The 27,739-nt window shown below is 39.3% G+C and overlaps 4 protein-coding genes across 7 annotated transcripts; all 4 read right to left on the reverse strand.

The window, feature by feature from the left end:
- Positions 1-319: 319 nt before the first annotated feature.
- On the reverse strand, positions 320-8,992 carry carnmt1 (carnosine N-methyltransferase 1). 2 transcript variants are annotated; one of them, XM_041788419.1, is made up of 8 exons: positions 8,850-8,992; positions 8,180-8,375; positions 5,667-5,830; positions 5,310-5,450; positions 4,942-5,120; positions 2,778-2,891; positions 1,242-1,345; positions 320-1,138 (listed from the first exon to the last, which is right to left on the reverse strand). In XM_041788419.1, the coding sequence occupies exons 1-8, from the start codon at positions 8,984-8,986 to the stop codon at positions 941-943; spliced, it is 1,233 nt and encodes a 410-aa protein (XP_041644353.1). In that variant the 5' UTR covers positions 8,987-8,992; the 3' UTR covers positions 320-940. The 2 variants fall into 2 exon arrangements, with proteins under 2 accessions (XP_041644353.1, XP_041644352.1); XM_041788418.1 differs by having other exon boundaries at positions 5,667-5,833.
- A 1,296-nt stretch (positions 8,993-10,288) lies between these two features.
- LOC121509419 (serine protease inhibitor 2.1-like) lies at positions 10,289-14,665 on the reverse strand. Its single transcript, XM_041786785.1, has 6 exons — positions 14,537-14,665; positions 11,351-11,993; positions 11,184-11,254; positions 10,878-11,071; positions 10,618-10,765; positions 10,289-10,540 (listed from the first exon to the last, which is right to left on the reverse strand). Exons 2-6 carry the CDS (start codon positions 11,985-11,987, stop codon positions 10,346-10,348), a joined length of 1,245 nt encoding a protein of 414 aa, XP_041642719.1. The 5' UTR covers positions 11,988-11,993; positions 14,537-14,665; the 3' UTR covers positions 10,289-10,345.
- Positions 14,666-15,010: 345 nt separating this feature from the next.
- LOC121510029 (dual specificity protein phosphatase 26-like) lies at positions 15,011-20,256 on the reverse strand. Of its 3 annotated transcripts, XM_041787902.1 has the most exons (4): positions 20,183-20,256; positions 19,762-19,987; positions 17,483-17,694; positions 15,011-17,405 (listed from the first exon to the last, which is right to left on the reverse strand). In XM_041787902.1, the coding sequence occupies exons 2-4, from the start codon at positions 19,938-19,940 to the stop codon at positions 17,212-17,214; spliced, it is 585 nt and encodes a 194-aa protein (XP_041643836.1). In that variant the 5' UTR covers positions 19,941-19,987; positions 20,183-20,256; the 3' UTR covers positions 15,011-17,211. The 3 variants fall into 3 exon arrangements, with proteins under 3 accessions (XP_041643836.1, XP_041643838.1, XP_041643837.1); XM_041787904.1 differs by having other exon boundaries at positions 15,011-17,378; positions 19,762-20,253; XM_041787903.1 differs by having other exon boundaries at positions 15,011-17,399; positions 19,762-20,253.
- Positions 20,257-20,546: 290 nt separating this feature from the next.
- Positions 20,547-27,388, reverse strand: bag4 (BCL2 associated athanogene 4). The gene is made up of 5 exons (XM_041787901.1): positions 27,106-27,388; positions 26,410-26,529; positions 25,041-25,271; positions 23,126-23,395; positions 20,547-22,479 (listed from the first exon to the last, which is right to left on the reverse strand). The coding sequence occupies exons 1-5, from the start codon at positions 27,106-27,108 to the stop codon at positions 22,003-22,005; spliced, it is 1,101 nt and encodes a 366-aa protein (XP_041643835.1). The 5' UTR covers positions 27,109-27,388; the 3' UTR covers positions 20,547-22,002.
- Between the last annotated feature and the right edge of the window lie 351 nt (positions 27,389-27,739).

Below are 27,739 nucleotides of genomic sequence, written 5' to 3' on the forward strand. Positions count from 1 at the left end.
AGTAGTCTCACAGTTAGTGAAATGGGGATCACCTGAGTGCAACGAATGTGTCTAAAGTGATTGCAGTATCAAGACACCTGTTTGTAAGATAAGAGAGGCAACCAAGACACCTCTGACTACTCTGAAAGAGTTACATGCTTCAGCAGCAGAGATGGGAGAGACTGATTGTGTACTCCATTACAGTTTAAATGAATCAGTCTTTCATCCTTGGTTAAGTATTTTACTTTGCTAGTCCAACAACTTATCATGGTGTCTGCTTCAGAAAGCTGGTACTTATAATTATATCAAAAATAACATTGAATTACCACAGACTGCAGTTTTCAGAGTTTTTGTCTTTATTTCAAAGTGTGATTAGAAACCAGGAACATGAATGAATGTCCTCAACTTAAAAACCATTGAAATCCTTAAAAGTTGAAGATATTTTCTAACAATTTCAGTATAAAGGCAGTTATTGGCACATAATTGAAAAAAAAATAAATATGACTTTGATAGCAAACGTTCACATCATTCTCTCCTATCATACACAAACACAGTCACACACACACTCAGGCAGTTAAAGTTAATGGAGTTGAGAAATGGGAAGATCTGTAGCAGTCCAGCAAGCAGTTAAAATAAATCCATTTGTCATTGATTGTAGCTGACACATAAAAATATCACCAGACTTCTCTGAAACTCAGGCATCAACAGATAAAGAGTTTCTACTGTTATTAGGCATTTTCCATAATATAGAGTATTGTAATTTTAGGCTGCCCTTAGAGAAACAGAATCTGTGGTGCTGGGTTCATCTCTTCATGAGGTGCATCATAAAAATAAAAAAAAAGACAGAAAATTTGTTTCCTCTGATTTTCTTCTCAGTGTTACAATTTTCTTTCATTTCTCAGTCTCACCTTTGCTTAGTTAATATTCTTCCATGTTTAAGTTTTTGTCAGAGGGCCCTCTGTCACGTCAGGCTGTCCGTACCTTCTCTGCGAGGTGACTTGGCGGCCGGTGGAAAACTCTGCCACCGGTCGTCTTCTTCTTGTCCATTGTACTTTAGGTCTGCAGGTTTTCGTGCCACAAAGAAGACACAGTCGTAAACATATCTCAACATAGAGCGCTCGTTCTCCGTGTAGGTGGTCTGCACTGACTCTTTCTCCACCTGCAGAAGAAACATTTACACATACTGATGAACTTCTGGAACAAGACCCCTGAAGACAAATGTGATGTAAAGCCACAAGAATAAAACAAAGTATTTCCCTTACTTCAATGTGGAAGCCAAAACTAACAATCGCTGTCCTGATGTCTTCATAGCTGAGTTCAACTGACAGCTCATTGGCCATGTTCTCAAAGTGGTAAAGCAGCGGACCTGAAAAATGGTGACAGAGTTCAACTTTGAATTAATTGCACAAAGTTGACCCCAAAACAGTTCTTTAAAAATACAATATGTACATTTTTTGCCCTGAAATATCCATATTAGTTAAAAAGTTACCATTGCTATGGTATATATTTTCAATTGAGGTCTTACAGTATCTCAAAATTTCCAAGTTCTCAAAGCCAGAGAAATTCTTAATTTTTTTAACTGTCACGGGACTTGTGTTGTTACAAAGGCTGCCATTGGTTGTGAGTTTAATCACCCAAACTCACCTCCGTAACATGGACCCCCCACACACACACTATTTATTTCCAGTGAGTAGAGACCAGCACTGCTCTGCATCTCCCACCTCCTCAGCTGTCTTCTCAATACTTTTTCTCGTGTTGAATTGAGGACTCTGTTCAATAAAACAGCACCTCATAAGGCTTATTTAGTAAACAGAAAACAAACTTTTTGTTTACATTCACTTAAAGGTGCACTTTTGTGTTCACACTAAAGTGATCCCAGAATGCACATCCTGAAAGAGATCCTAGGGTACATGAGCATTCTAAAACACTTCCAGTGTGAACATGGACATGCACTTCCAAGTGCATTTCTCCCGCATTGTGAGAAATGTACGAATTAAAAGAAATGTTGGTTTTCTGTTTAATAAGTATGCCTTATGAGGTGCTGCTTTATTGAGGAGTCCTTAATTAAAGCTGAGATGGGAGGAGCTGGGCAGCACTGGAGTCTCATTTATAAACGTTGCGTACATACAAAATGGGGCATGAAGTTGATGAAGTTGGTGTGCACATTTTTCCACGCAAAGTATGTTACCTGAAAAACAGATCTGACTGTAAAACGTGCACACCTGTAAGCAAAATCTGACCGATAGACAGGAATGTTTTGGAGGCAGAGGGACACTGGTGACACACAGTGAGGTGGTGAATTGAAGCCAGTTTGTTTGATAATGCATCTGAAATAATTTCACGTAATACAAAACTTTATTCCATAATCCACATCATTATACGCAAACAGTCTAATTTTTGGGCATGCCTAAAGACATATTTTACTTCCTTCCTAACATGGAGATGTCTCTCCTTATTTGGCAGAAGTCGTCACCTGTTGTGCAAACTTGTTCTTTAAGGTCAAATGTAAGAGAAACTGTCAACAATGTAGGAGTTTATCACCGTTTCTGAGAAGGTTTCTGTGACATGCAGTTCATAAGAATTGTTTCAGTAATATTTCAAGAGAAAGGAAAACAAATATTTAATTATATCATAAAACAGACTCAAAAATCACAGAGAAGTAGTAAAAAAGGATTGGTGTTAAAATCACTAATTGGCTCAATTGTTATTTTTCAACGTCTGTATCAGCCCTAAATTTCACATTTGGTGCATCCAAACGAAAAACAAAAGCAAATGTTTTCTAACAAAAGCTGACTCACCTAGGTTTATCCACACTCCACCTGGTTTAAGAATCTTCCAGATCGTTTCCACATATTCAATGACATTATGAGCTGTGTCTATGAAGAAGCAGGTAGCCACGCAGTCCCAGGAATCTGACAGATAAAACATTAGAACATGAAAGAACACTTCTCAGTTCAAGTCAACACTGACCAATTTGCAGTACACTCATATCAAAATTAGTCATCATATTTTAGGTTATTTGAATACCCTATATTGCCAAAAGTATTTGCTCACCTGCCTTGACTTGCATAAAAACTTAAGCAACATCTCATTCTTAATCCATTGGGCTCAATATGACATCGGTCCACCCTTTTCAGCTATAAGAGATTCAAGTCTTCTGGGAAGGCTTTCGACAAGGTTTAGGAGTGTGTTTATGGGAATTTTTGGCCATTCTTCCAGAAGCGCGTTTGTGAGGTCACACTCTGATGTTGGACAAGAAGGCCTGGCTCTCAGTCTCCGTTCTAATTCATCCCAAAGGTGTTCTATTGGGTTGAGGTCAGGACTCTGTGCAGGCCAGTCAAGTTCATCCACACCAAACTCTCTCATCCATGTCTTTATGGACCTTGCTTTGTGCACTGGTGCACAGTCATGTTGGAACAGGAAGGGGCCATCCCCAAACTGTTCCCACGAAGTTGGAAGCATGAATTTGTCCAAAATTTCTTGGTATGCTGAAGCATTCAGAGTTCCTTTCACTGGAACTAAGGGGCCAAGCCCAGCTCCTGAAAAACAACCCCACACCATAATCGCCCCCCCACCAAACTTTACTCTCGGTACAATGCAGTCAGACAAGTACCATTACCCTGGCAACCGCCAAACCCAGACTCGTCCATCAGATTGCCAGATGGAGAAGCACAATTTGTCTCTCCAGAGAACACGTCTCCACTGCTCTTCAGTCCAGTGGCGGCTCGCTTTAAACAACTGCATCCGACGCTTTGCATTGCACTTGGTGATGTATTGCTTGGATGCAGCTGCTCAGCCATGGAAACCCATTCCATGAAGCTCTCTATGAACTGTTCTTGAGCTAATCTGAAGGCCACATGAAGTTTGGCTGACCCCACTCCATCATTTAATGTTCCCAGTCACTTCCACTTTGTTATAATACCACTGACAGTTGACTGGGGAATATTTAGGAGTGAGGAAATTTCACCGCTGGACTTGTTGCACAGGTGGCATCCTATCACACTACCACGCTGGAATTCACTGAGCTCCTGAGAGCGACCCATTCTTTCACAAATGTTTGTAGAAACAGTCTACATGCCTAGGTGCTTGATTTTATACACCTGTGGCCATGGAAGTTATTGGAACACCTGATTTCAATTATTTGGACAGATGAGTGAATACTTTTGGCAATATAGTGTAGTTTTTCTATACTTTTCAGCCAACAGAGACCAGATCTTGTTAAATACATAATTAAATTTTAAACTTGGATATTTTAGAGTTATACCTTCAACTTGCATTTAATTGGAAAACTAATTTTTATATATCATAGTTTATGTCGACATTAAAATTAAAAAACAACATAATCCTTGAAGCCAACTCATTAAATTTCAATTGATTTTGCGGCATGTCCATATTTAAAAACTGAATTACTGTTAGAAGAAGTAAAGTCATTTTTCAGAGCATCCTGAGAGAAATAAAGTTGTTTGAACATTCTGAAGGAATGACATTTACATAAGGCTATTAAGGAGGGGACTCCACATTACAACACAAAAAATACTTTAGTCAGGATTTATTCGAATTATGATTTAAAAAGTTTTGTGGTAACTGGACGGGACTTTCACAGAATCTTGTATACTGTTATCAGACTTTTCTTTAACAGCATATGGTTTTTAATAAATGCTGTTTTTTCCTCTGATAAGATATTTCAGTCAGTTTACTTCAAATCCGTTCATTTTTAATGCAGCCTTGCCTGCAACATTTCAATGACGGAAATTTCTGTTCCTAGCAGTCTAGCTGACAGTGACTTTTACTCACTTCATCTTGTATTTACAAAAACATCCTATTCTTTTATTTATTAAAAGATTCACACTTGTTTCTGTATCTCAGTGCCTCTTTAATGTCCTCCCTTTTCACATCATTGTGCTAATGTTACACATCTCATCTTATTTGGTACCACAAAAAACACCTACAGTTTTTACTTACCTGGGTCACTGTAGACTTCCACAAAGTCGCCTGCTACCATGGAGAAGTCTGAGGTCAAAGGTAAGCTCTGTGGGTTGACATCAGGGAATGTGATTCCTCGTGTTTGGTCGGTGGATTTCTTGTTGTTGCTAAACTGGTGGATCCACGGGTACAGGGTCAAAGAGTTCACGTTTTCACACCTAAATGGAGCAAATGGAGTTAAATGTTTGATCTGATTTTATCATAACCGGTTAAAATGTATAGGCCTTAAACACAGTGCTTTGTCCAGCTAACATTAAAAGTCACAAGCAGATGTATCCTGCATGAATGTTTTCAAATGAAAGTGATAGTCTCTAAGTATTGTATAAGAGTGTCACTTTGTGCAGTACCTGTTGAGAACAAAGTTGGAAGAGAAGAGCATGAAAAAGCTCCATTCATTGCCCTGGCAGGTATAACCCAGTTGAGCAATCTCCCAGGCTAGACGGCCAAGCCCGGCACCTGGCACCAGCACGCTCACCTTAGACACATCACTGACATAATAAAATGTACAAAACGCACATTTCACATCGAAAACAGGGAGTAAGTTACATCAACAACATGACTGAAAGGTACTGTGATACCAAAGCATATGGATATGTTGTTTGCTTATATCACTAAGTATCTACACATTATTATGTCTGTGGTTTTCTTTGCATGCAAGCAGGATTTTTACTGGTGGTGGGTGTGAGTGAGTACATGCTCCCTACTATTGATCACTTGGGAAGAGTCTTTGGATCTCCTGGATGATGGGCTTGTAGCAGGAATCCCTCTCAGCTCGGCCTGCTTCACTCCAGTCTCTGACAAACTGCTTTATTGTTGACTTAAGCTTGTCCATGTCAAATGTTGTGGATGGGCGTGCCTTTCGTGGATCCTGCTGGGATTGCAATGAAGAGAAAATCAATTTTACTGAGGTAAACCGTACCAAAGTACAAAAATTTGTCTCACACCATCACAGTCTGGTGAGCGGAGTGCATATAATGAATACTTCTAAATTGAGAAAAAAGGCAATCACATATTGCAGAATTCATACCCTAATCTAGGTGGCAATAATAAAACAAAAGCAATGTAGAAGAAGCAGACACAACAAGGCACTCAAAGAGGGGTTATATATAGTAGCAGGATGGCATGACGGGGCCAAAATACTCTAAATGGCTTCCTTCTTTAAACATGCTGCATGGAGAAAATTTGGGTTCCTAGCATAGTGTTTAAATGGAAGCATGTATAACATGCTAATGACTATTAGAAGTAACAATAACCAAAACTAGGCAAAACAGGTCTCAAAAAAATGTGCAGATTCAAGAATTTAGGGGTACTTCACAAAGAGTGGACTGGGGCCGGAGTCGGTGGATCAAGAGCCATCACACACAGACATGTGCAACAAGTGTCATGTTCCTTGTGTCAAGCCACTACTGAACCACAGGCAACCTCATCAGTGTCTCACCTGGGCTAAGGAGAAAAAGAACTGGACCATTGCTCGATGGTCCAAAGTCCTGTTATCATATGAAAGTAAATTTTGAATTATATGTCAAAATCAAGGCCCCAAAGTCTGGAGGAAGATCAGAGAGGCACAGAATCCAAGATGCTTGACGTCCAGTATTTTCAGTCTCCATAGTCAGTGATGATTTGGGGAGCCATGTTATTGGTGGATGTTGGCCCAATGTGCTCTATCAAGTCCAGAGTCAGCACTGTCAGCCATTTAATACAGCAATTCATGCTTCCATCTGCTAAGAAGCTTTATGGATATAACGATTTCCTTTTCCAGCAGGACTTTGCACCTGCTAACAGTGAAGCCAAAAGTACCAGAAACTGGTTTGCTGACAATGGTGTTACTGTGTTTGATTGGCCAGCCAACTTGCCTGACCTGGACCCTGTAGAGAATCTCTGGGGAAATGTCAAGAGGAAGATGAGAGACACCAGACTCCACAATACAGACAAGCTGAGGGCTGCTACCAGAGCAACCTGGGCTTCATAACACCCCAGCAGTGCTACAGACTGATTGGTCCCATGTCATTGCATAGATGCAGTGATTTGTGTAAAGGAGCGCCAATCAATTACTAAGTGCATAAATTAGCATAATTTTCCAGAACTTCAATATATCTGTTTTATAAATCATTTTTGGGCTTATGTTTTGTGAAATTCTAATATTTTAAAATAGTGGATTTTTGATTTTTGTGAGCTGTAAGTAATAATCATCAGCATTAAAACAAAAAAAGCCTTGAAATATTTCCCTTTGTAATGATGAATCTAGACTATATATAGAAGTTTCACTTCTTGGATTAAATCACAGGAAAAAAATGAACGTTTTCGTGATGTTCTAATATTTGATATGCAAATGTATAACCTCCCAGGCTCATAGGTTAGCCATAAATATGATACACTTCTCTTAAAAGTAGGTATTAGATCTTATCTTATAGTTTTACACATAGGCGAGGAGAGGGGGTGGCTTATGGGGCTCAAGCTCCGAATGTTTTCCCAGAAACCCCGTCTTTTAGGGTGGTTAAAAGTACGTTGCTTATAGATTTTATGATGGATAAATGCAAAAAGTCATAAACAATTGGACCTTACTGATTACATGGAAATTAAATTCTTAAAGCCAAACTTGATAATATTCATAAAATTTCATATCTTTTTGCAGAACAGTGAAGTATAAAAAGTACTTCTAACATTGCTCTAAAAATAATATTTTTTTAAGCAATTTTCTGAATTAATCAGTATTTGTAACCCCATATCTGCTTGAAGTGTTCTTTCTTTAAAAATGAAGTTGCAATTCTAAACCTTTACACCAAATTCCTACCCTACCTAAATAACATAACTTAAAAAATAAACATCAGACCGTTTTTTTAGAGGTTGACGTATGATTTTAGAACAATAGTGTCTTTTTTTTTGTACAATTGGATTAAAACATCTGGCTCTGCCCCTGGTTTTATACTCTATATAGTATGGAAACAGCTGATATTTTTCATTTCAGTATTGCTTTTCATTTTGCATCACGTTTTGTTGTACACCTTATTTTTGAACACACTATAGGCTACACAACTAGTTCAAAATGTTGCTCCAAGCTGACATTATCTGGTACAAACTGCACCTTTGACGGTTTAAAATAGTAAAAACCTGCTGCTTTTTCCTGCTGTGCCCAACCCAAACCTCCAAAAGCAAGGACCAAAATGTACCATGGCATCTGTGTACTGATAATCTTTGATCAAAAATAAAAACGACATACCCTCTCCCCGTAGTCAATGTTCTCAAACATGTGGAGGCTGTTGTCAACAATGGCCTGCAGCACCTGCTGGTTGTGTTCTGCACACCGACTGATCCGGGCCAGGTTGGACAAAGTATTTGGCAGCATGTTCTGGTGGTGCTTTGGTAGGCTAAGAAACTGACGCTCTGCACGTCTGACCTGCTCCCCAACATGGACCCTGACGAGACAGGACACAAATACGAACGAGGGTAAACAAACCTTGGCATGTCATGTATCTTCAGGTGGATGTTACAAGTCTGCCGTCAAGGGACTGAGCTGTGAGTCTTACTGTTATATACAATTGGTTCTTGTGTTTTTAAGTCTATTTCTCATCTTCAAGTGAAACCGTTACAACACTAAATTACTCTCTCTTAGGTTTGTGAGCTTGTCAATGGGAGAAGGGTATACTATGGGGTCAGTTGGTGGTGACATTATATTGTATAGAACATTAAACAAATGATTAAAAAAGAAAAAACCGAAAGCTGGTTTAAAACACGTTGACAAAGCCTTTGGAGTCACAAGATAACGTTTAAATAAATATTTACAGTGTCAATTAATGGTTTTCCCTCCAAACCTAGCGTTGATTGTCTCAAAACATCGTCTTATGACATAAAATACCTTCTTTTACTTATTCTAAACATTGCCATTTTACCTATAGAATCTAAAAGCATCAATTATCCTCCAGAAATGTTGTCTTTCCAGCTTGGCCTCCTCTTCGGGGCTGTATTTTATTCTCTCTTTGTGGAAATATGGTCCTCCTACGGCTCCCTCTCCTTGTTTTTCGGCCATGTCTGAGACTAGAGTATATCCATCCAATCAGATTGCAACAAATTTCTTCTTCTTGGAACTTTGCAGAATCAGTAGAGCTCGAGCCATGAGCTAGTGCTGCCACCTACAGTAGGTTGATAGGACTACAGACAGTTTCTAAAGATATTTTGGAAGCATGAGGGAGGACGGCAGTTTACCTCAAAAGAGCAGCTCTGGAAATACAGGAAGGAAATACATGCAGAATTTATACATGGGCGCAAGTTCAATGAATGATGGAGTTATCAAAGTGATCTCAAAGAAGGGCTCCTATGTCAATGTGTAACTTGAGCTGTAAAGGTCTTTTTAATTGAAATAGCTTTGATGTGTACCCCTTTTACAAAAAAGATTTCTGATTTCAATCCTTTAGAAACTATTAAGTGTGTTGAAAATCTGTTTTGCAAACTAATTTGGAACATTTTAAGTTATTTTACAAAAAAAGACCTGCCAATGTCATCTTTGGTAATTTTGTCAAATAAAATCCAGATTACCATATAACTGTTGAGGAATGAAAAATCTTATTGACTGCCAATTATTTAGACTATTTAGGAAAAAATGAACAAAAACTGTATGTGCATCAATAATTTGAAATACATTGTAGTAATAATCAACTGTAAAGTTTTAATAGAAATTTCGATTGGTGATTTCATGGTAACAGTACCAACAATTAAATCAGTATGAAAGAAAATAAGTAATGTCAGGTGATGAAAAAAATTTATTCAAACAAACATTGCAGAAAAAAGACTTAAAAAGTTTTTTGTTGTTAGATTTATATTTTGACTTTTTTATTTACCCCAATTCAGTTTCACAGTCAACTGATTAAAATGGTGTTTAGTGTAATAAAACAGTCCCTTTATTTGAGGGGCTAAAGCTCAGACACTACCAGCCATTCTGATTTTCCTGTACTTGGTCCATTAGCTGTCAAGCAAATCTTGACATGTGATAAACAGCAAAGTAATGAGGGCTTTATTGCAGAGACATGTTGCTCTTTATCATAAAGAAAAAATCTCACACATGGTACATCTAAGGAAATATAAATGTGTTTTCTTGAGATTTATTTTCCCCTTTTTCTACAGATTGCAAAATGCTTGATCAGACAAGTAATGGGCTAGAACTTAAGGGGGACAAAAGTTTTCAGACTGATTCAATAAAGCTCCTCAAGTAAATGTATTTGTTGTAGACTTTATTTTTGTCCTGGCACTTATAGTTATGCATTTTATGAACACAAGCCCTTAGAAAATTCAAACTCCTTGCTACAAATTTCAGTAAGACACCACAAGACAAACCTTTCTCTGAGTGGTTTATTTTTGATGCAGCAGCATCTACATGAGGGATTTTATTCCATCAGATGTTGGGGTTAACAATCTTTCCCATGAAAAGGATGTTTTCTGTGTTGCGTTCAATGATGGCTACCATAAACGGACGGTTAAATTTCAGGATGGGAACGTTCCTGAAGGACATAAGCATGATGCCAATGCCTGTGGCAGCTGCAGCGGTGGCTCCAGCCTCATCAACATCCAGGGTGGCTTTGTGCACAACCTGTGGGCAGAGTGGAGTTAAAACATAGAGAACTAAGACATCTGTGCATTAGCTGTGTATGTACTCTTTGTTGTCACCTCTGAAACTGCCAGTTTTTGTCCCTCTGCAATGCCACTCAGATTTGCACGGTCACCAAACATGTCAGCCATTCCCATGTCAGTCAGCACTTCCTTCAGTGAGTAGGAGGTTTTGATGGAGAACTTTGGAACATAGATGTCATACCTCCTAAAATATTATGGAATAGAAATACAAACAGTGACTAATCTCATGGCAATAACAAAGATGGAAGGACAAAACTGAGACCAACAATGCTGGGATAAATTAGGTGTCACCATACATGTCCCTCATCCATTTAAGCCATTTAGTGATATGGTTGGGGCAAATGGCCTGCTCGAGGGTCGCCATATCATCAGGCAACATCAGCAGCATGGAGTATGAATTGTTGAAGGGTAGGTGGAGCACTGATGTGTTAACTCCTTGGTCATGATAGGCATAAAGAAGTTTCTCCATGTTCATCATCTGGACCGGAACCTGGAAAAAAATTAAAAGAATGAAATTTGAAAAATGAAACTAAAATCTCTGCAGGATGCAAGATGATCCACTGTATTTTAAACCCTTTCTGAGGAGTGTAGCAACTTCAAACCTGAGTGTTTGCATCCACCATGAAGTTATCCTCCATGGTATGCCGAGGTTCAAATGGAGTTTCCCACTTCCCTGATTGATGATAACATTAAGAAAAGAAAAACAAGTTCAGATTAATACATAAACTCATCAGAACCCAGAATCAGCTATAATTTCCTCTAGTCCTACCTTTGTAGTAAATGTAGCTGATGAGATACATGACTGTGCTTGGATCCAAGTTGGCAACCAGCTCATCTATCTTCCCATTGGTCTTGTCTGCTACATATGTGTTGATGGTATCAGCACTCTCTTTGGTTTTAGTGAAGTCAACTTGGAATCCATCTGCAAAGTAGGACTGCTGCAAGGTTTCCAGGAATTCAGGCCGCACCTTGAAGCGGTGGTCCATGAATACAGCGGTCCCTTGACTGACATCTTCACTTAATGTCTTGTTTGCCTTATCCAGGAGCATCTGAAAGGCCTGGTCTACATTTTCCTGTGTCAGGAGGGGGTTGTTGAAACCCAGACCCCTGAAAATTTGCTCATGGGTCTCCCCTCTGGTCCCTACAGACAAGGCAGCCAAGGCAAGAGACACACTAGCAGGGGAGAAGAAGATGTTCTTGCCTTGATTGTCAGGGTGTGCTGCTAAATGCTTATAAAGACGGAAGGCGAAGTTTTTGTTCTCTGAAGCCACCAATGAGAAGCTGTTTTCAGGTGCAGTTTCCTGGTCTGTTTGATCTGTGGCTTCATTATGACCGCTGTGGTGATGGCCTCTCCCCATGCAGACCACTGCTGATAGGGTCCAGATAACCAGGGCTGCATGCATCATTGTGATCTAAGACAGAAGTTCAAAAGTACAGCATTGGTCAATAGGATTACACAATGTTCTCTTTGCAAATACCCATGCAGTGAAAGGTACAACAAATGTTGATTTAACATCCTGCAGTCGGCTGTGTGCTTGGATGATTTGAATCAGAATCATATTAGTAGAGCTGCAGCTGGTTTACCTGCTAAAAGTCTTTAATCAATGTTTTGCTTGTTTTAATTCCAAGTCAGTTAAACAAGGCCTGAATTCCAGCATGAGATTGCAAGAACTGTGCACAAAATACCTAATCACAAGTCTTGCACTCAGAGCAGAAAAACGCCCAATGAATTTCAAGTGCCCCATTTGCCACAAAGCACATTTGTAAAGTTGCGCACAGGACAAACTGGTCAAAAATGTGGTTTGAAATGAGCAACAACACTCACACTTTCCAGCATAAGTGTAATGACTGTGATAACTCTTAATATGAGCTCATAGCAAACTGATTATCTTGAGGCTCAGTTGAGGCTTAATTGCAGTTAAATCTAAATTTTTATGACCTGGCTGCAATGGAGACTCAAACTAGCCTCAAAACAATATGAACAAGATGAAATGCATGTCTGTATTTTCTTAAATAGTTGGAACTTTTCCCTTAATTAAATAGCCTATCACTTAAATACTATGATGATTGCTTTTTATGCTATACCCCTTCTCATTTTCAGTGCTAGGGTTAAAAATGCAAGTGGCTTTTAGATTTTTGAATGCTTCAGTACATGTTTTTTCTACCTTAAACTGCATTATTGCCTTGATTATATGATTGGTTCAGAATATCAGGACAAACCAATCAGAGGCAGAGTAAGATTCGTTATATGTTGTGGTTCTCTGGGACATCAGGCAATGCAAAATGATCATACAATGCTGCTCTCTATCATCTATCATCCCCTAAAATGATGAGTGCTACTATTTGAAGTCTAGCTGCAGAAGTTGGCGGTCAACATATAAATACAAAAGGCCTATTTTAAAGTGTACTACATATGCAAGAGCAGCCAATAAAACAGCCTTTACTGGATGGGTCACATGACCAAATACCGAGCATAAATTAAGAGCATATCCACCACTGCAAACACCACTACACCCCTGCAGGGGTAGATGGTTTGCTGTTTGATTGCGTCAACAAAAACTGGTCAAACCATCAAGTCCTCCCTAAATCAGTTGGGGGGAAAAAAAATGGCTGTAACAATGGCTCTGAACTGACTTTGTATTGCTGACAGGATTTTTGGTAATTATCCTTTATATAAAAATATGAACTGCACTATTGCCTGGTGGCACTGAAAACAGGATTTTATAGAAAAATATATTTCAACCTGAACTGATAAATTCAATGATTTAAAGTGCACCGGAAGACAGGTGTTATGGTTTAAACAGCTTCTAAGTCAAGGAATGCCTTTTTTTACATTGCAAATACAGACCAAGCAGCATTTCATAAATAAAACCGAGAAAATGGTCAGAGGTCTAATCCGGGATTAAACTATGCACAGACCTGTTTACATAAATGGTAGCTCACCTTAGCTTTGTAGCTTTGGCTAAGGGTTACACAGCAACGCTACGTAGTTAACGTTACTACATAAGCCAGTGGAGCTAAGTTTAGCTTTAGCAATGTGAGCTTTAGCAAACATAGCTTAAGATATGTAGATATGTAGATAACTTAGTTGTGTTGCTTACATAACCATGTTTTTTAGCTTAGCTTTAGCTACATAGCTCCTTTTTATATGTAGCTTACTGTGCTGTGTTACAACGTTTTCATGGAGGATGAGCTTGTTTCCTGTAAGCAGACTGTTTACTCTGCTTTATTAAACGTCTTGTAATAAGGCTTAGCAGGCTGGATTTTTAATTTTTAACTTTTGGTATCCTAACTGTTACCTTAACCCTAAAAATAAATTTAATCCAATGTTATTTTGAAAGTTTGGGTGTAATTCTGTTCTGAGATATACGGTGTCTCAGATGAACCATCTGTGAGGGTGGCCAGCAGAGATGAACAGTCTGCAGCCAGACTGTTTTAGTTTAATCAGAACTCCACCACATAACTTTGTTTAAACAAGAGCGAAGAGCCACACTGAAAGCTTCTCTTAGCAGAGAAGATGTTTTTGCACGCCTCCTCATAGGCTTTGGCACGCTTCTGCATTTAAACAGTACTGCAGCGCTAGCCTGTATAGTCAGGTTAGCACTGGAGCAGCAGGTGTCTACTACCTCATTTTGTCTTGTCGCTCTGATTGGACTGCAATGAACATGACAGACAGGACGTTCATCCTGTCCCGTCCCGTCCTGCCCTTCCTACACACATGTTAATACATGTTAATAAAGTCTACTGTGAATGTGGTTGTTTAACATCTGACATTAAACCAAGGGGACTGACTCACAGTCATTAACACTACGTTTATATTTCCAGCCTCCATGTTTAAAATGTTGAACTACAAGTGTGCAGTTAAACCTCAAGATGTCAAACACAGCTTAACCCTGGCATAGTATTTCAAATTCAAATGTTGACTATAATCCATAAAATCTTCTTTAAATCTTACCTTTTCCTGGGTGCAGCCTACAGTAGCTCGTTGTCTGCAGGCAGTGAAGCAGAGGCAGCACAGAGGGAGATGGATGTTTTAAGCTTTGACCAGGGGAACTGAACTTTGTCTTTGTTTGTCCTTCAGCTCAATCTCCTGTTTGTTCTGCCTCTGCATTTGCTCTGTGTAATGATTACTACCAAACCATGTCAACAAACTGAGATGTAAAATAATAAAAGCAAATTGTGACTGTTTGCATAAGCAATGCATGTGCAAAAACATAAAGATGTTTCTTGTATGTGGCCATCATACCAGTCTTAAACTCAAGAAAGATAGAGCACACAAATTCAGCTTTTTAACTATTGCTGGTTCAACTATTGCTTAACAGGCAAATCAGCAGTAGAAGAGAGATGGAACAAAATTTTCAGACTTTTTTAACAAGTTGAAACACATGATTTCAACAAACTTGCAGAAACATTACACATGGGGGACTGAGTATTCAAACAAGCTCATTTGTCTGATACACAGAGACCTTTCTCTTTTTATGGCAGACTGCTGAAATTTAAGACCAAAAGCTGTTGCAAGTTGTTCTGAAATAAACTGGATGTTCAGGGGATGTTCTGATTTCACATAATTTTACAGAGGTAAGATTTGTTATTTAGTGACACCTTTTTACTCCCTTTCATCACTGTTTCTGCTAAATATGTTTCATCAATTAATCTGCTTTTTTACCGCTTTTCAACATTTTATGCCTTTATTTGCCCCTTTTGTAAACCACATTTGCTGCTTTTATTCCACCTTTGCCTCTTGAAAATTATTTTTGCCCATTTGAACCCATTTTTGACACTATTTAACCACATTTCACCTCTTATTTCTGCCAATTTTGCCACTTCTAACATATTTTACTCATTTTCACCTTTATTTTGCAATTATTATTTTCCCCATAATGCTGTTTCAGTTCCTTCTACTTTACTCTCTGGCACCCTGATGTTTGTTCACATTACAGCTTAGATTTTAGGTCTGGCATTACTTTCCAAATAGTTTAATCAGTGTGCCCATCTACATTGTTGACATTACAAATAAAAGTTAATTTTGTTTTAGGAAAAGGAGTTTGCAATTTGAAATGTATGAGATAAGATATGTTTGCTGACAGTGGGAAAATAATCTGAGGCAAACATTTACAAATGAACTGATTCACTAAAAGCTGCATCTGATTTAATGTAAACAGTCCACTAGTTTCAACAGGCACAATTGACAAAATTAACCATTTATACTTTAGGGTTCACATCCATTTTAAAATGATCCACAAAAGGATACGATGAAAGTGTCTTCTAAACAATATCTGTGGCACTAAAAAGAAAAAGGCCTATGCAGCCTTAGTCCATCCATACCTTATCCACAGATGAGGATGAAATTTTAGCCCCCCTATGAAAAGGGCATTTATTAAAAAGTGTTTCCCACGTGCTGTTAAACATAGCAAAGAATTTTGAACACAGCTTTCCCAGACATCATAGTTTTATTTAATACTGACATTCTTTTAATTTGCACACAGAAACAAAATTATTTCACAAAAAACAAAAACTACCAGGGTCAAAATGATCAGTCCCTCTGATGCCGATAGTCAGTTGTATCTCCTTTTTGCTGGATAACAGCCTGCAGTTAGTGTTGTAGTTTTCAGCAAGTTTCAGACACGTCTCCTGAGGAATCCCAGCCCATTCTTCTTTGGTGAATCTCTCAAGCTCCTCCAGGTTTGACGGTCTTCTGTTCACCACATATATTTTCAATGGGATTCAAGTCAGGGCTTTGTGCAGGCCAGTCAATGACTTTGGTCTTCTGGGGGTAGTTCTTCTTGGCCTGCAACCTCTCAGTCCATTCCTGTGTAAGTCTCTAATGAGTGTCTTCACGATGCTTACTCCAGTGACAGCTCAACCCCTCACTGAAGTTTTATACTATGTGACAATTGGAAGATAACCTTCAGTTTTGACTTGATTTTACAGTTTTGAGCATGACAGTTAAATCTTTTTACAACAATGGTTTGTGCTATGGCTAAGCAAAAAACAAGATCAGCTCTAAAAGGGATCATCATTTTGACCCTGGTAGTTTTTGGTTTTGTTGCTAAATATTTTTGTTTCTAAATGCAAAGTAAAATAAACTAGGATTTTGAAAAATGCAGTGTTAAAAATTCCTTGCTCTGTTTAACAGCACTTGGGAATTTTTTTTTTTTAAGAAATTTTCATTGGAGGGCTAATAATTTCATCCTCAGCTGGTCTCTTCTGCGTCATGGTAGGCTGGAGCTGAAAGCAGCCTCAGAGCGGACAATATCATGGCAGTAACTCTTCATTTGTTGAATGTGGTAATAACTGGCTTAATTGTGGTTCAGTTGTACACTTTAAGATTCATTTAGACAGCCTTGTTGTTTTAGAGCACCACTGTTCTTCTTTGAATTTTGTAGGTGCTGATCACAGATTTGCAGTCTCACTATAGGGATCCCTGTAGTAATTGTCCTTTTGAACATTTGATTTTCTACAGCTCCCTGAGACCATCCCTCTACTGCACAGAGAAATTAAAACACATCTAAACCAGCCATTGTTGTGCACATGAAAGAATGTTATCTTTATAGAGCATAATCGAGTTTCTTTAGCTTAGTTTCCATATGCTCTGGACCCAGGAAAGCCTATCAGCAACGCTATCAAGGTTCAGTGCCGGCCGAAGAGCTGGCCATCCAGCTCGATGAGCTGTCGCAGGAAGCCTCGATTAGGAATCACACCCCGGTTATCTTTCACCGCACAAATAGCCTCCACCAGGGTCAGGTTCTGCTTCAGCATCAGGTAAGCCAGGACCAGGGTGGCAGAGCGACTCACTCCTACATGACAATGCACCAACACTTTGCCTGAGAATAAAAGAAACATTACACAGAAACATAAACACCTGTCAGTTATAATTTTGTCAAGTTCCTGATCCTCTCACCTCCTCGGCTCAGAGCCCTGTGGATGAAGTCTGCTGCTGCCTGGAAGTTGACACTCATGTCAAAGTTGCAGGAGTCATGGGCCTCGATGCCCATGTAGGTGATATCCATTGCCTTATACATCTCCGGTTGTCCTCTGCGGTTACTGTGAGCAGCATTCAGGATGTGAGTGACTCGATTCAAGGCTAGATCATTCCTGTTCTCTGCACTATCCCTGCAAAGCACAACACTCCATGTTCACTGACAGTATACATACCATACAATACAACATGACAATATGATTCTATACAATACTATACAATATTTTATATCATACAATACAATATAATAATGCTATGGTATATTTTGCAGTGTAAGACAAAAGGTGCTCTGCTGTATGATACCATGCATGACAATAGGATGCACAATCAGATGTCTATTATACATAACTACAATATGATAGGACACAATACAAGATGTGATACAATACGAGATGTGATGCGATGTGATATGAAAGATGCAATGTGAAAAAATACAATCAGTGGTGGAGTGAAAGGTTTATGTGTGCATGTTTACCCACTTGTTTTGTCTCAATACAATATACTCAGTTTTCAATAAAGAACATACCACTACACCACGAAATACAGTACAATAGGATGCCATAAAATACCGAATACAATGCGACACGACACAATACGATATGATACGACACAACACTGTACTATACGATACAGTTCAATATGAGACAAAACGATACATTAGGTTGTGTTAGAATGCAATGCAATGCAATGTCATGCAATACGATACGATACAATACAACACAACACAATATGATACGACACGATGCAATACCATGCAATGCGATACAGTACAGTTCAATATGAGACAATTCGATACGATATGGTACACTATGTTATGATAATGACTATACAATATTATGAGATAGAATGCAATACAACATTGTATGATGGTATGTTAGCAAATATAATAAGAAAAGATGATCATGAATAGGATATGATGCAATGTTATATAATGTGATGCACTATGTTATAGCACAAAATGGATTATACACAATAAGATGTTGTATATAATATATGATATGGTGCAATTAGATATGACACTACAAGGTTAGATGCAATACTATTACTATGATGCAAAACATCTAATGTGATACAGTGCAACAGAATACAAAACAATATGATGCAATGTGATACAATACAGTATGATAGGATAGGATGCAATACGATACGTTATGATACGAAGTGAAACAACATGGTACCATATCATACAATACCATGCCATACAATATGATAAGATATGGTATAAAACAATACAATGTGATGTGATGCAATACGATGCCATGTCATGCGATACTAAACAATACAATGCAATGCGATACAATATGATACCATACAATACAATACGATGTGATTGATTACGATTCAGTAGAATACAATGCAATACGATTCGATATGATACACCAGTGGATAAGATGTGTAAACATAAGAAATGTTGAGAAGATAAGATGTGCTGATAAGACAGGACCAAACAGCACAATATGATTTACAACTCTGGAGAAGTGTTGCTTTTTGCAGCCCACAAGTTGACCCGTAGGGGCCAATAATAAGAGCCTGTGGTGTAGAGGTGTAGCGCTTACCTTTACTGTAGGGCACACACGTTGTGGATTTACTTCAAATTACACAAAACTGTATGATACAATTCCACAATCAAACAACTCCACAGATATTGATTTTTGGCAGCAATATGTCAACAAGTTGTGGGGTTCTGGGGGAGGTTCAGCTTCTCTTTGATACAAGTCAGGGGAGCTTTGAGGAAAAATGGTTGGTAATCTCTGATATAAGGTTGATATAAAGGTCACAGTATTAGACAATACTGTGCAAACCATATATAAGATGCCAAAGCCTATTTCCTAGAGGTGGATAGAAGACAGTGTCAGACATGTAAGCTGGCACAAATCAGGAGACCTGAGGCATGTTTTATACATGGAAACTCTCAGATAGCAGGGCTGTAGTTTACTCAAGTTCCTAATGTGGAATGTGACTTCAGGGATCTTAAGTTACCCTGCATTTAAAGTTGATTTATGATCTGTTCCTCTTTCACACATGTGGACTAAGTCCAAGTCTAGACTTAAGAAGTACTTGTAAATATGGATCAGTCCTCTTTCTCCGTCTCCAAACAAGAACATTTGTGAAGTACCACACAAAGCAGAGTTACAAGGCCATGCAGTAGTCGAGTCAGCTGGTGTGTGGGCTTTGCCAAGAGAAAGAACTGAGTCACTTACTGATCACCAATGTAAAGCCTCGGCCACACTTCGTCTGCATGGCTGATGATGGCTTTGCCAGTAAACAAGAGGCGTTCCAACTCAAACACAGCTAAACCAGGTGAGCTCAGGTCAATTTCCACTTTCCGAGCAGGAGGTTTGTCGTTCCAGGACGCAGGAAGTTTAGATTTATAAGACATTGTTTTTACTGTTGGAGCTCTGGTAGAATGAGATGACTGCAGCTTTCCTAAATTACAAGGAAAATAAAGTCCATTGAAAGATGGATGTAGAAAAGGTCAAAAACTACGAGATAGCATCAGTTTGTTCTGCCTTGTAAAAAGTTAACCTCCCAGAAGATATCAGGTAGGAAGAGAGATCCTAGTTAGTCTTGAACCCCTGAGTTGAACTTGGTAAAATGAGCCTCAGTCTCAGGCTTCTTCACCTCAGATTTACTCCCCACAGGGTGTCCCAAGTGTTGTCAGGCCATGCGACCCCTCAATTAAATTGAGCCTGTGTGCCTCAAGCCCTCAGTGGCCTGTGTTATGCTTCTGCATCAAAATAGCTGTCTATTTAAAGATCTGAATGCTGGCTGACTGATGTAGGGAGTGTTGGCCCATGCAGAAGTTTCCAAAGGACAGAAAAGAAGCAATTTCTTAATCTCCAAACTGCAAACAGTTTTTCTATTTCTGTTTTTTTCTATGAATATTAATCTGCATCAACTCTCTTCACACTGAATCTGATCTTCTACTGCTACACACAGTGAAATCAGTGAGTGAAAAACCAAATAAAATCCATGTGATCCCATGTTAAAAAATATACTGACATTTAATCATTTTCTCTTCTATTTTCTCATGTAATCATTTCAATATTTTCCAGGCAGAGACTCCCATCTTGACTTGGAAACATGCATAACATGTTAAACTGTACAGTTGTGCTCCATCCAAACAGAAACATGGCAGCACAGGAAAATGAACACATATGACAGATGATTTTTTTCATGCAAAGCTTATGTTCTTCTTTTTATTTTTTTCTTCTAATAATATAAAACCATCCCCTGAAATATGGCACTCTTTTTTCTTAATCAACACATCAAGAATGATTGAAAAAAAAAAGACTTGCTCTACACAAGAAAATGGATTGTGATGCAAATATAGGATTGATATAACAAGAAACATTAGAGCTAAAGTAAACAGAACCAAATCAAACAATTGTTCCACGTGCTGCAACCTACATACATAAATGAAAACATTAAAGAGCATCTTTTCCTTTAACATTAACAACAACTGATTGAACACGTAATCCTGAAAAATACAGTTCTCTTGCTTAATCATAGATATATTCTAAGTTTTCAAAAGGGATAGAAAGAACTTAATTTAACAGCGTTTCATTTCCTTTAAAACTTCTACCTATATACCTGTAATAACAGTAGTTTCTATTAAGAAATACACAGCATTCATATGTAGGTCTGATTCTAGGTCTTCACTTAGGAGGTAATTTCATCCAAAAGATGGAAGAAATGGGACAGCAATCTTCAGGGGTTTTCACTAATCTGCTACGTTCTCGGCCCAATTATGAGCTCAGAAATGTCACCACTGTACTCGCTTCTTGTCTGACATTAGTGCATGCGGGGCGTGAAGCACATTTTAAAGGAAAAGAATTGCACCTATTCCTGCAAAGAACCGGATGTGACTTATGGGGCCTATTGAACAACATGGCGTTCATGCAGATGGACTGAAATATGTTAGTAGACAGCTAACGAAGTGCACAGGTTAAGATGTAGGATCAGCCTGAAACCAACCTACAATCCTGAGGGACAGCATGAAGGTATACTGGATCTGTTTGAGACCACGACTGGTTGTAATGTGGCACTAAATAAGTCCATCTTCCATAGACTCTTCCCGGCTTTATGCTGGTAAAGGCATGACATAAAAGATGAACTGAGCTAAAGTGTCAGGTTGTATCTCCAGCACAGTCACTTACTGAGGCTGAGTCATGTTTGATATGTCCAACCACCAGTCTGCGCTTCTAATTCTAGCAAATTATTCATACCAGCAAAATTAGGCTTCAAAAGGTTACAGGTTACAGTAATTCCTTGGTTTTGTTCCTAGGTATCTACTTCAGATGGTTTATATGTTGATGGAAAAAAAACCTAAAGAGAACAACGCTCTGAGGAACAACACTTAGACCCTTATGTTCATGGAAGATCTGGAGAAGAAACAGAGACTTAGTGACCCACAAAACAATACATAAGTCCAGTTAAGTTCAGAAAGCTTTCTTCTCCAGCTGGTCCAGGATGGCCTGGATCCTCTGAACAGCCTCCTTCCGGGCTAGCCGAACGTTCTCCTGTCCCTGAGTCTCCACAGAGTCCAGTTCCAGCAGCTCTTTGGTCAGCAGTTCCTCCAGACAACGATAACTCTTGTCCGTCTTTTTCCCCACAAACTCGTCCACATCTTCCTGAAGCAGCAGAACTCTGGACATTACCTGCTGGACCTTGGCTAGGCCAGGGTTCTGGCTCTGGGGCTGAGACGGGGCAGGAGCCGTGACTGGAGCTGCAGCAGGAGCCTGGGATGGGGCTGAGGGAGGGGGTTCTGCCTGTGAAGGATTAGGCTCGCCCCGTCCCGTTCTGTTGTACATTTGGGGAGGTGAACTTATTTCAGCAGGCTTTCCGTTAGGTTGATTTGAGGGTGGGGGTGGTCTGGGTTTAGGCCCCACTGGTGGAGGACGCTGGTGCTGTTGGTCCTAAAGTAACACAAACAATAGTTATGTTTGTGGTTCTTTTAAAAAAACAATAACACAGAAGCACACCGTTTATACATTTAATTATGTACCAAATCCACGTTAGAGTGAGAATCATCAATCAACTTTATATTTGTTTTTTTGTTTTGTTTTTCAGATCTAAAACATGAAACTGGTTCAAAAGAAACTAGTCATGTACATAAAAAACACATCTGCCTCCATTTCTGATCTGCGTTCTGGGGATTCTGGCAAATCATTCATTTTAACCTTCTAGCAGTGTGTGTTTGGTATATTTGGTCATGCAAAGAGTGTTTATTTTGGGATGCCAACAGCCTAGCTGTAAATATATGTATCAGTCTCAAAATTTCTGTATCAAAGAGGCTCAAACTGTTATCCTATCTATCCAAGGTTCCAGTTTTGAGATTCTAAACATACAGGTGTACAAATGTTCACCAGATGTTTTTTCCAATATTTTCCAAATAATAACATTATGAAAAAAAAAGCATTAAATTGCAGTCAAAGTTACAGTTTTCTCAATTCAAGAGAGTGTCATCTTCCAAAGATTTTGTGTGTTAACTTCAGTCACATAACAGCTTTGCTCCTGTGTTGGACACCTTAAATCTACAGTGAAACAGCTGCACACTCCTACCTTGGGCTGATAAGGTGGTGGGGCCCCACTCCCAGTCCCAGGCCATGCTGGAGGGTGAGCTGGGCGTACGGGGTTCCCGTAGTGGTTTTGTGGAGGCTGCTGGCCTGGTTGCCACTGCTGCTGTGAAGGGGGGGCATACGCACCAGAGTGTGTCCATCCATCACTCTGGGGGCTCGGGTGAAGAGGCTGACCAGTGGGGTAGGGGGGATTTGGAGGCATTGCATGACCACCTTCACTGTAGTGAGTGTACGGTCCAGGATACCCAGCACCCTGAGGGTAAACGAAGCATAGACACAAGTTGTACTTTAAAAATATCAACTTATTTTACTTTCCCAGCAAGAATATTTTACTGTATTTCTGCAGTTTGTTGCTGTTTTAACTTTATTTTATGATAGTTAGGGCTGGGTTCAAAAAATTGATTTTCCGATTCAGATCGATTTTTTATTTCAATTTTGGAAATCAATTCATTTTATTCAAAGACCGATCTTTTATTACTGACTGTTAAGTCTATGTTGCACTTTATTATGTTGATTGATAAAATGTGTTGGTCAATAAAAAGTATTTTCAGGAAATCAGTTTGAGGTCAGTTTTTAGTGTGAACTTTAATATTTTAAATATTGTGCCTAGTTAGAAGGCTTCTTATTAATAATTCAAATGAAAGTATAATTTCTGCCATTAGTTCTCTAAAGCCGTGTTTCCATCGAGGGTCCGGTTTGATTCAGTTTGGTTTGGTATGGTTTGGTACGCTAAACCCCAAAATAGTTTGTGTTTCCACAGACACCCGTGCACTCACTTGGGTGGGCGGGGCTGTGAAAGCATGCATGTTAAGTCACAGACAGTGTGAGTCAGCTGTTCCAGCTGCAGAGATATCGAAAGGATGAGTGACCGAAATCAGTCGGGAATAAGCAGTAAACAGCTTTATTTCGGCTGAAAGTGCTTTTAAAAAAATAACTACATTTTAATGATGTTAACCGCTGTCAGTACAGATCCTCAGCTGATGGAATACGTGTACAGAGACAGTTTGAGTTGTAACGCTACATTAATATATGAATACATCTAGTCTAGAACAGTTTATATGACAAAATATGAAAGTTTAGAGCTGTACTGTGAGAATTCACCGCATTGAAAATAACGTTAAAGTTCAGCTGGTGTTAAAATCAAGCTAGATTAAGTCACAAATCCGGAGTGCGCTGATCTCATTTTAAAATAGTCTGCAGCCTGAAGTTTTACAAGCCCATTAAACAACCACAGAGCGATGTTTTCACAGGTTATCTAACGTAAGACATAGATTAATAACTAGTTACAGATGAGAATGAACTGTTCAAAGGCTTCGTATTCACAAAACTTCTGCATTAATTTAGTTTCTCATCCATCGCAGATGGATCAGGCTGATGTGAGCCTTCAGGTTCTGCTTTGTGTTCTTAAAATCATCCAGATAAATGTCAGGAAACTTGATTTGTGGCCAGATACCAATATCCATAGACTAGGAAACAGTTTGGATCTCCGTCGAGTCCAAATATTTCCCATTTAGGCAGATATTAGTCTGTTTTTCTCCCGTTTCGCCCGCTTCTCACAGCAGACTTGAGATTGGCACCCCTACGGAAGGGTGCCGAAAAGTGGGACAGTACGGGTCGGTTTTTTGGGACCCTTTCTCTATGAAAACGCCAAAAAAAAAAAGCGCCGTACCACGCCAAACTGAGCCGGACCGATTGGTGGAAACAACCTATAAGACTCCCTTGCATATTCAAGCAAAACAGGTACTGTAGCTGAAATATCCCTCAATGAATCGATATTGAATCAAATTGGAAATCGAATCCAATTGAGACCTTGTGAATCGAAATCAAATCGATTCAGAAAATCATTGGCAATACCCAGTCCTAATGATAGTTGTACATGTGTATTTTAATGAACCCACCCCTTGACAGTGTGGCCCAGGATAGTGATGATGTTGGTGTTGAGAATGTGGCTGTCCAGATGGCCCACTGCTCTGTTCAGCTGGACAGCCCTGGTTAGGATAAGGGCCTGGAGCTGGTCTCTGAGGGTCAGCACAGTAGAAAGGGTTGGATGGGTGGAAACCACTTGTAGAGTATTGATTCTGCGCTGGGCTGTAGACGCCGTGGCCATTTGGATAACCTCCAGGCATTACCTACAAGCAAAACACAAAAGAAGGATCAACTATATGATACACTAGGGTTGGCCAATATATTGAGTGTCCCTGATGCATTGTGGCTTTTGCTACATAAAATGTATAAAATGACAACATCACATCCGTCAAGAACAAATTACATAGAAGTTTTAAGCCCTCAGTATGCAGTTCTCTCTGGAGTTTCACTTCTCCCACTGTCTCCTAATGCATCTCTCACAGCAGGTGGCACACTTCCCTACTAATCCAGAAAACTCTCCTCCGTGCAATTGTGCATGCACATTTCTCTATCAGAAGAGGAGGGAGGAAAGTATTGAAAGGAAACAAACAGTAAAGGCGAGTTAGCGCGTGTGAACAGTCAGGAGTTTGAGATCCAGATGGACGATTGGGCTCTGAGGAAAACAGCACTGGATCTGTCATCTGGCAGTGGTGCAAATTTCAAAAGGAGGATGTTAAAAAAAACAACAACAATGCAGTAATCTGTAAAATATGCTGCAAGATTATTGCTAAAAAAGGTAGTAGTGCCACAAATTTGTTTTACCACCTGAAATGCCATCCACTACAAAATGAAGACTGCCTTAAACTCTGCATGTTCACATCTCTACCCACACCAAATAAAACATCTAAGGAACCAGCCTCAAAGCAAATGACCCTTGCTTCCTCGTTTGCCAAACCAATCCCATACAACAAAAAAAATTACAAATGCAAAGAGATTATAGTGGAAGTAAGACAACATATCACCAAAGACACAACCCTTGTAAATTTTCTATCTCAGCTTAACTGTGCACTACATCGACAACTGGGAGTTAAAAAGTTTGCGCCTCCAAACAAGCTTTTGTCCTGATGATCACACAGGAAATCTCCTTGCACAAGCTCAGAGAGACTCTCTAACGTCACAGAACTTGTCAGAAACAATTTTTACCTTTCCCTTCACAATAAAAGGCTGTGTAAAAGATCATTATAATGGTGTCACCAACCTGGGTGTAAAGTTAAATATAGGAATGATGTAACTGTACAGTCCTAGCAGACAGTTATAAAATGAGTGGGAAAGGTGACAGTGCTTAAGAGACTTAAGGTTAGATTTAGTTCTCCTGTACACACTGGGATTTAGAGAGTCAGGTTGTTGCATCATTATCTTTACCTGTGGGCTGTACTGTGGCTGAACATCTGATCCCGAGGGGTATGAGTTTGCATAGTGTCCTGTTGAATGAGACTGGGGATACCAGTAGTGTGAAGGGTAGCCTGGATACTGGGGAGCGTCCTGTAAACACAAAGTATCACAAAGGAGTTATACAAAGTGAAAATCCCTATCTTCAAGTACAAAGAGCACTACTATTTATAATCTGCTCTATCATTGGTATAAGCTCACACTGCAGACACAAAACTTTTTGTTTCGACATCATAGCCCATCCTAGAACACACAGTAACCAAGTAAATAGCTGCACTGACTCATGCATCGCTTGCGGAACCTGTTTTGTCCATAGTACGTAAAAACTGCTTATAGCTTACCGGGACTGTGCAATTCACAATTCGGAGGAGACATCTTTTATCAATGACTATATCAATGTACTACAGAACAATAAGCAGTGTTGTCACGTCAAAATAAACGTGACAAATCAGGCAACAGCTGAACCAGCAGTGTAGCGGCAACTATTACATAATACCCGTTAGCTTCGTTAGCCATCTAGCTAGCACAGACACATCTCTGATGTTACGCAAGCTAACTAAGAAACAATGATCTCTTATTAAACCTTGGGTCTCTTTTTATAACTCAACACACATTTTGAGACATTGGAGAGACCCTTGGGATTTGTCTGAGCTGTATCCTAACACTTACCATGGTGTTTTCCCAGTCCCCGTTAATATTTTCAAGTCGAGGGCCAGCCAGATTTCAGGTTTGACTGCGTTTAATGGAGATACATCAGCTAAACGCGATTCCCGGCGACCATCCTATCGTCTGCCATAACAACACAAAAAACGTCTCACAAACCAAACGATGTCTGTTGGAGCTGTAGGTTGAACCGTTATCAACAATGTAGCTTTATATGCAGTAGTGGAGATCGCCTGATAGGAATCAGGAAATGTTTGAATGACATAGCGCTGAGGAAACTTGTGCTGCCTCTTTAATGAGACACCAGCGTAGAAATACAGAGGTATCACTCTGACACTGTTTTCTGACACCGAAAAGGTCATTTTATGGCTCGAGGAAAACTTCTACCTGGAGGTATTTGGATGACTATTGAAGGAAATACATATACCAACTGGGAGTGAGAATGTATAGCTGTTTTTCAGTTTAATTAAAACAATTCATTTGGGAATTTTATTTATGGGACTAGCAAAAGAGCTGTATTTTGAAGAACCTGTCATTGTCTTGTATATATACGATCTTTGGTGTCGCATGTGCGTCAGAGCAATAGTCGCGTCTAAGAAAGCGTCATCAAATATCTAATGATTTTAATATGAACGAAAAT

Source organism: Cheilinus undulatus, linkage group 5, assembly GCF_018320785.1.
Source record: "Cheilinus undulatus linkage group 5, ASM1832078v1, whole genome shotgun sequence".
NCBI lineage: Eukaryota > Metazoa > Chordata > Actinopteri > Labriformes > Labridae > Cheilinus > Cheilinus undulatus.

Bases quoted from the DNA above. Each gene is read 5' to 3' on its own strand.
- carnmt1 (XM_041788418.1), bottom strand. From the start codon at position 8,986: ATGGCCGAAAAACAAGGAGAGGGAGCCGTAGGAGGACCATATTTCCAC. The intron at 5,834-8,179 runs GTATGTCGTTTT...TTGCAATCCCAG, and splicing joins ACATTGACTACGGGGAGAGG to CAGGATCCACGAAAGGCACG. The intron at 1,346-2,777 runs GTGAGTCAGCTT...ACCATTTTTCAG, and splicing joins TGGAGTGTGGATAAACCTAG to GTCCGCTGCTTTACCACTTT.
- LOC121509419 (XM_041786785.1), bottom strand. From the start codon at position 11,987: ATGATGCATGCAGCCCTGGTTATCTGGACCCTATCAGCAGTGGTCTGC. The intron at 11,255-11,350 runs GTAGGACTAGAG...ATCATCAATCAG, and splicing joins CAGCTACATTTACTACAAAG to GGAAGTGGGAAACTCCATTT. The intron at 10,766-10,877 runs GTATGGTGACAC...ATAATATTTTAG, and splicing joins CTTAAATGGATGAGGGACAT to GAGGTATGACATCTATGTTC.
- LOC121510029 (XM_041787902.1), bottom strand. From the start codon at position 19,940: ATGTCTTATAAATCTAAACTTCCTGCGTCCTGGAACGACAAACCTCCT. The intron at 17,695-19,761 runs GTAAGTGACTCA...TGTGCTTTGCAG, and splicing joins AGGCTTTACATTGGTGATCA to GGATAGTGCAGAGAACAGGA. The intron at 17,406-17,482 runs GTGAGAGGATCA...TTTTATTCTCAG, and splicing joins CAGGGCTCTGAGCCGAGGAG to GCAAAGTGTTGGTGCATTGT.
- bag4 (XM_041787901.1), bottom strand. The intron at 25,272-26,409 runs GTAAAGATAATG...TTTTGCTTGTAG, and splicing joins AGCCACAGTACAGCCCACAG to GTAATGCCTGGAGGTTATCC. The intron at 23,396-25,040 runs GTGGGTTCATTA...GTTTACCCTCAG, and splicing joins CTGGGCCACACTGTCAAGGG to GGTGCTGGGTATCCTGGACC.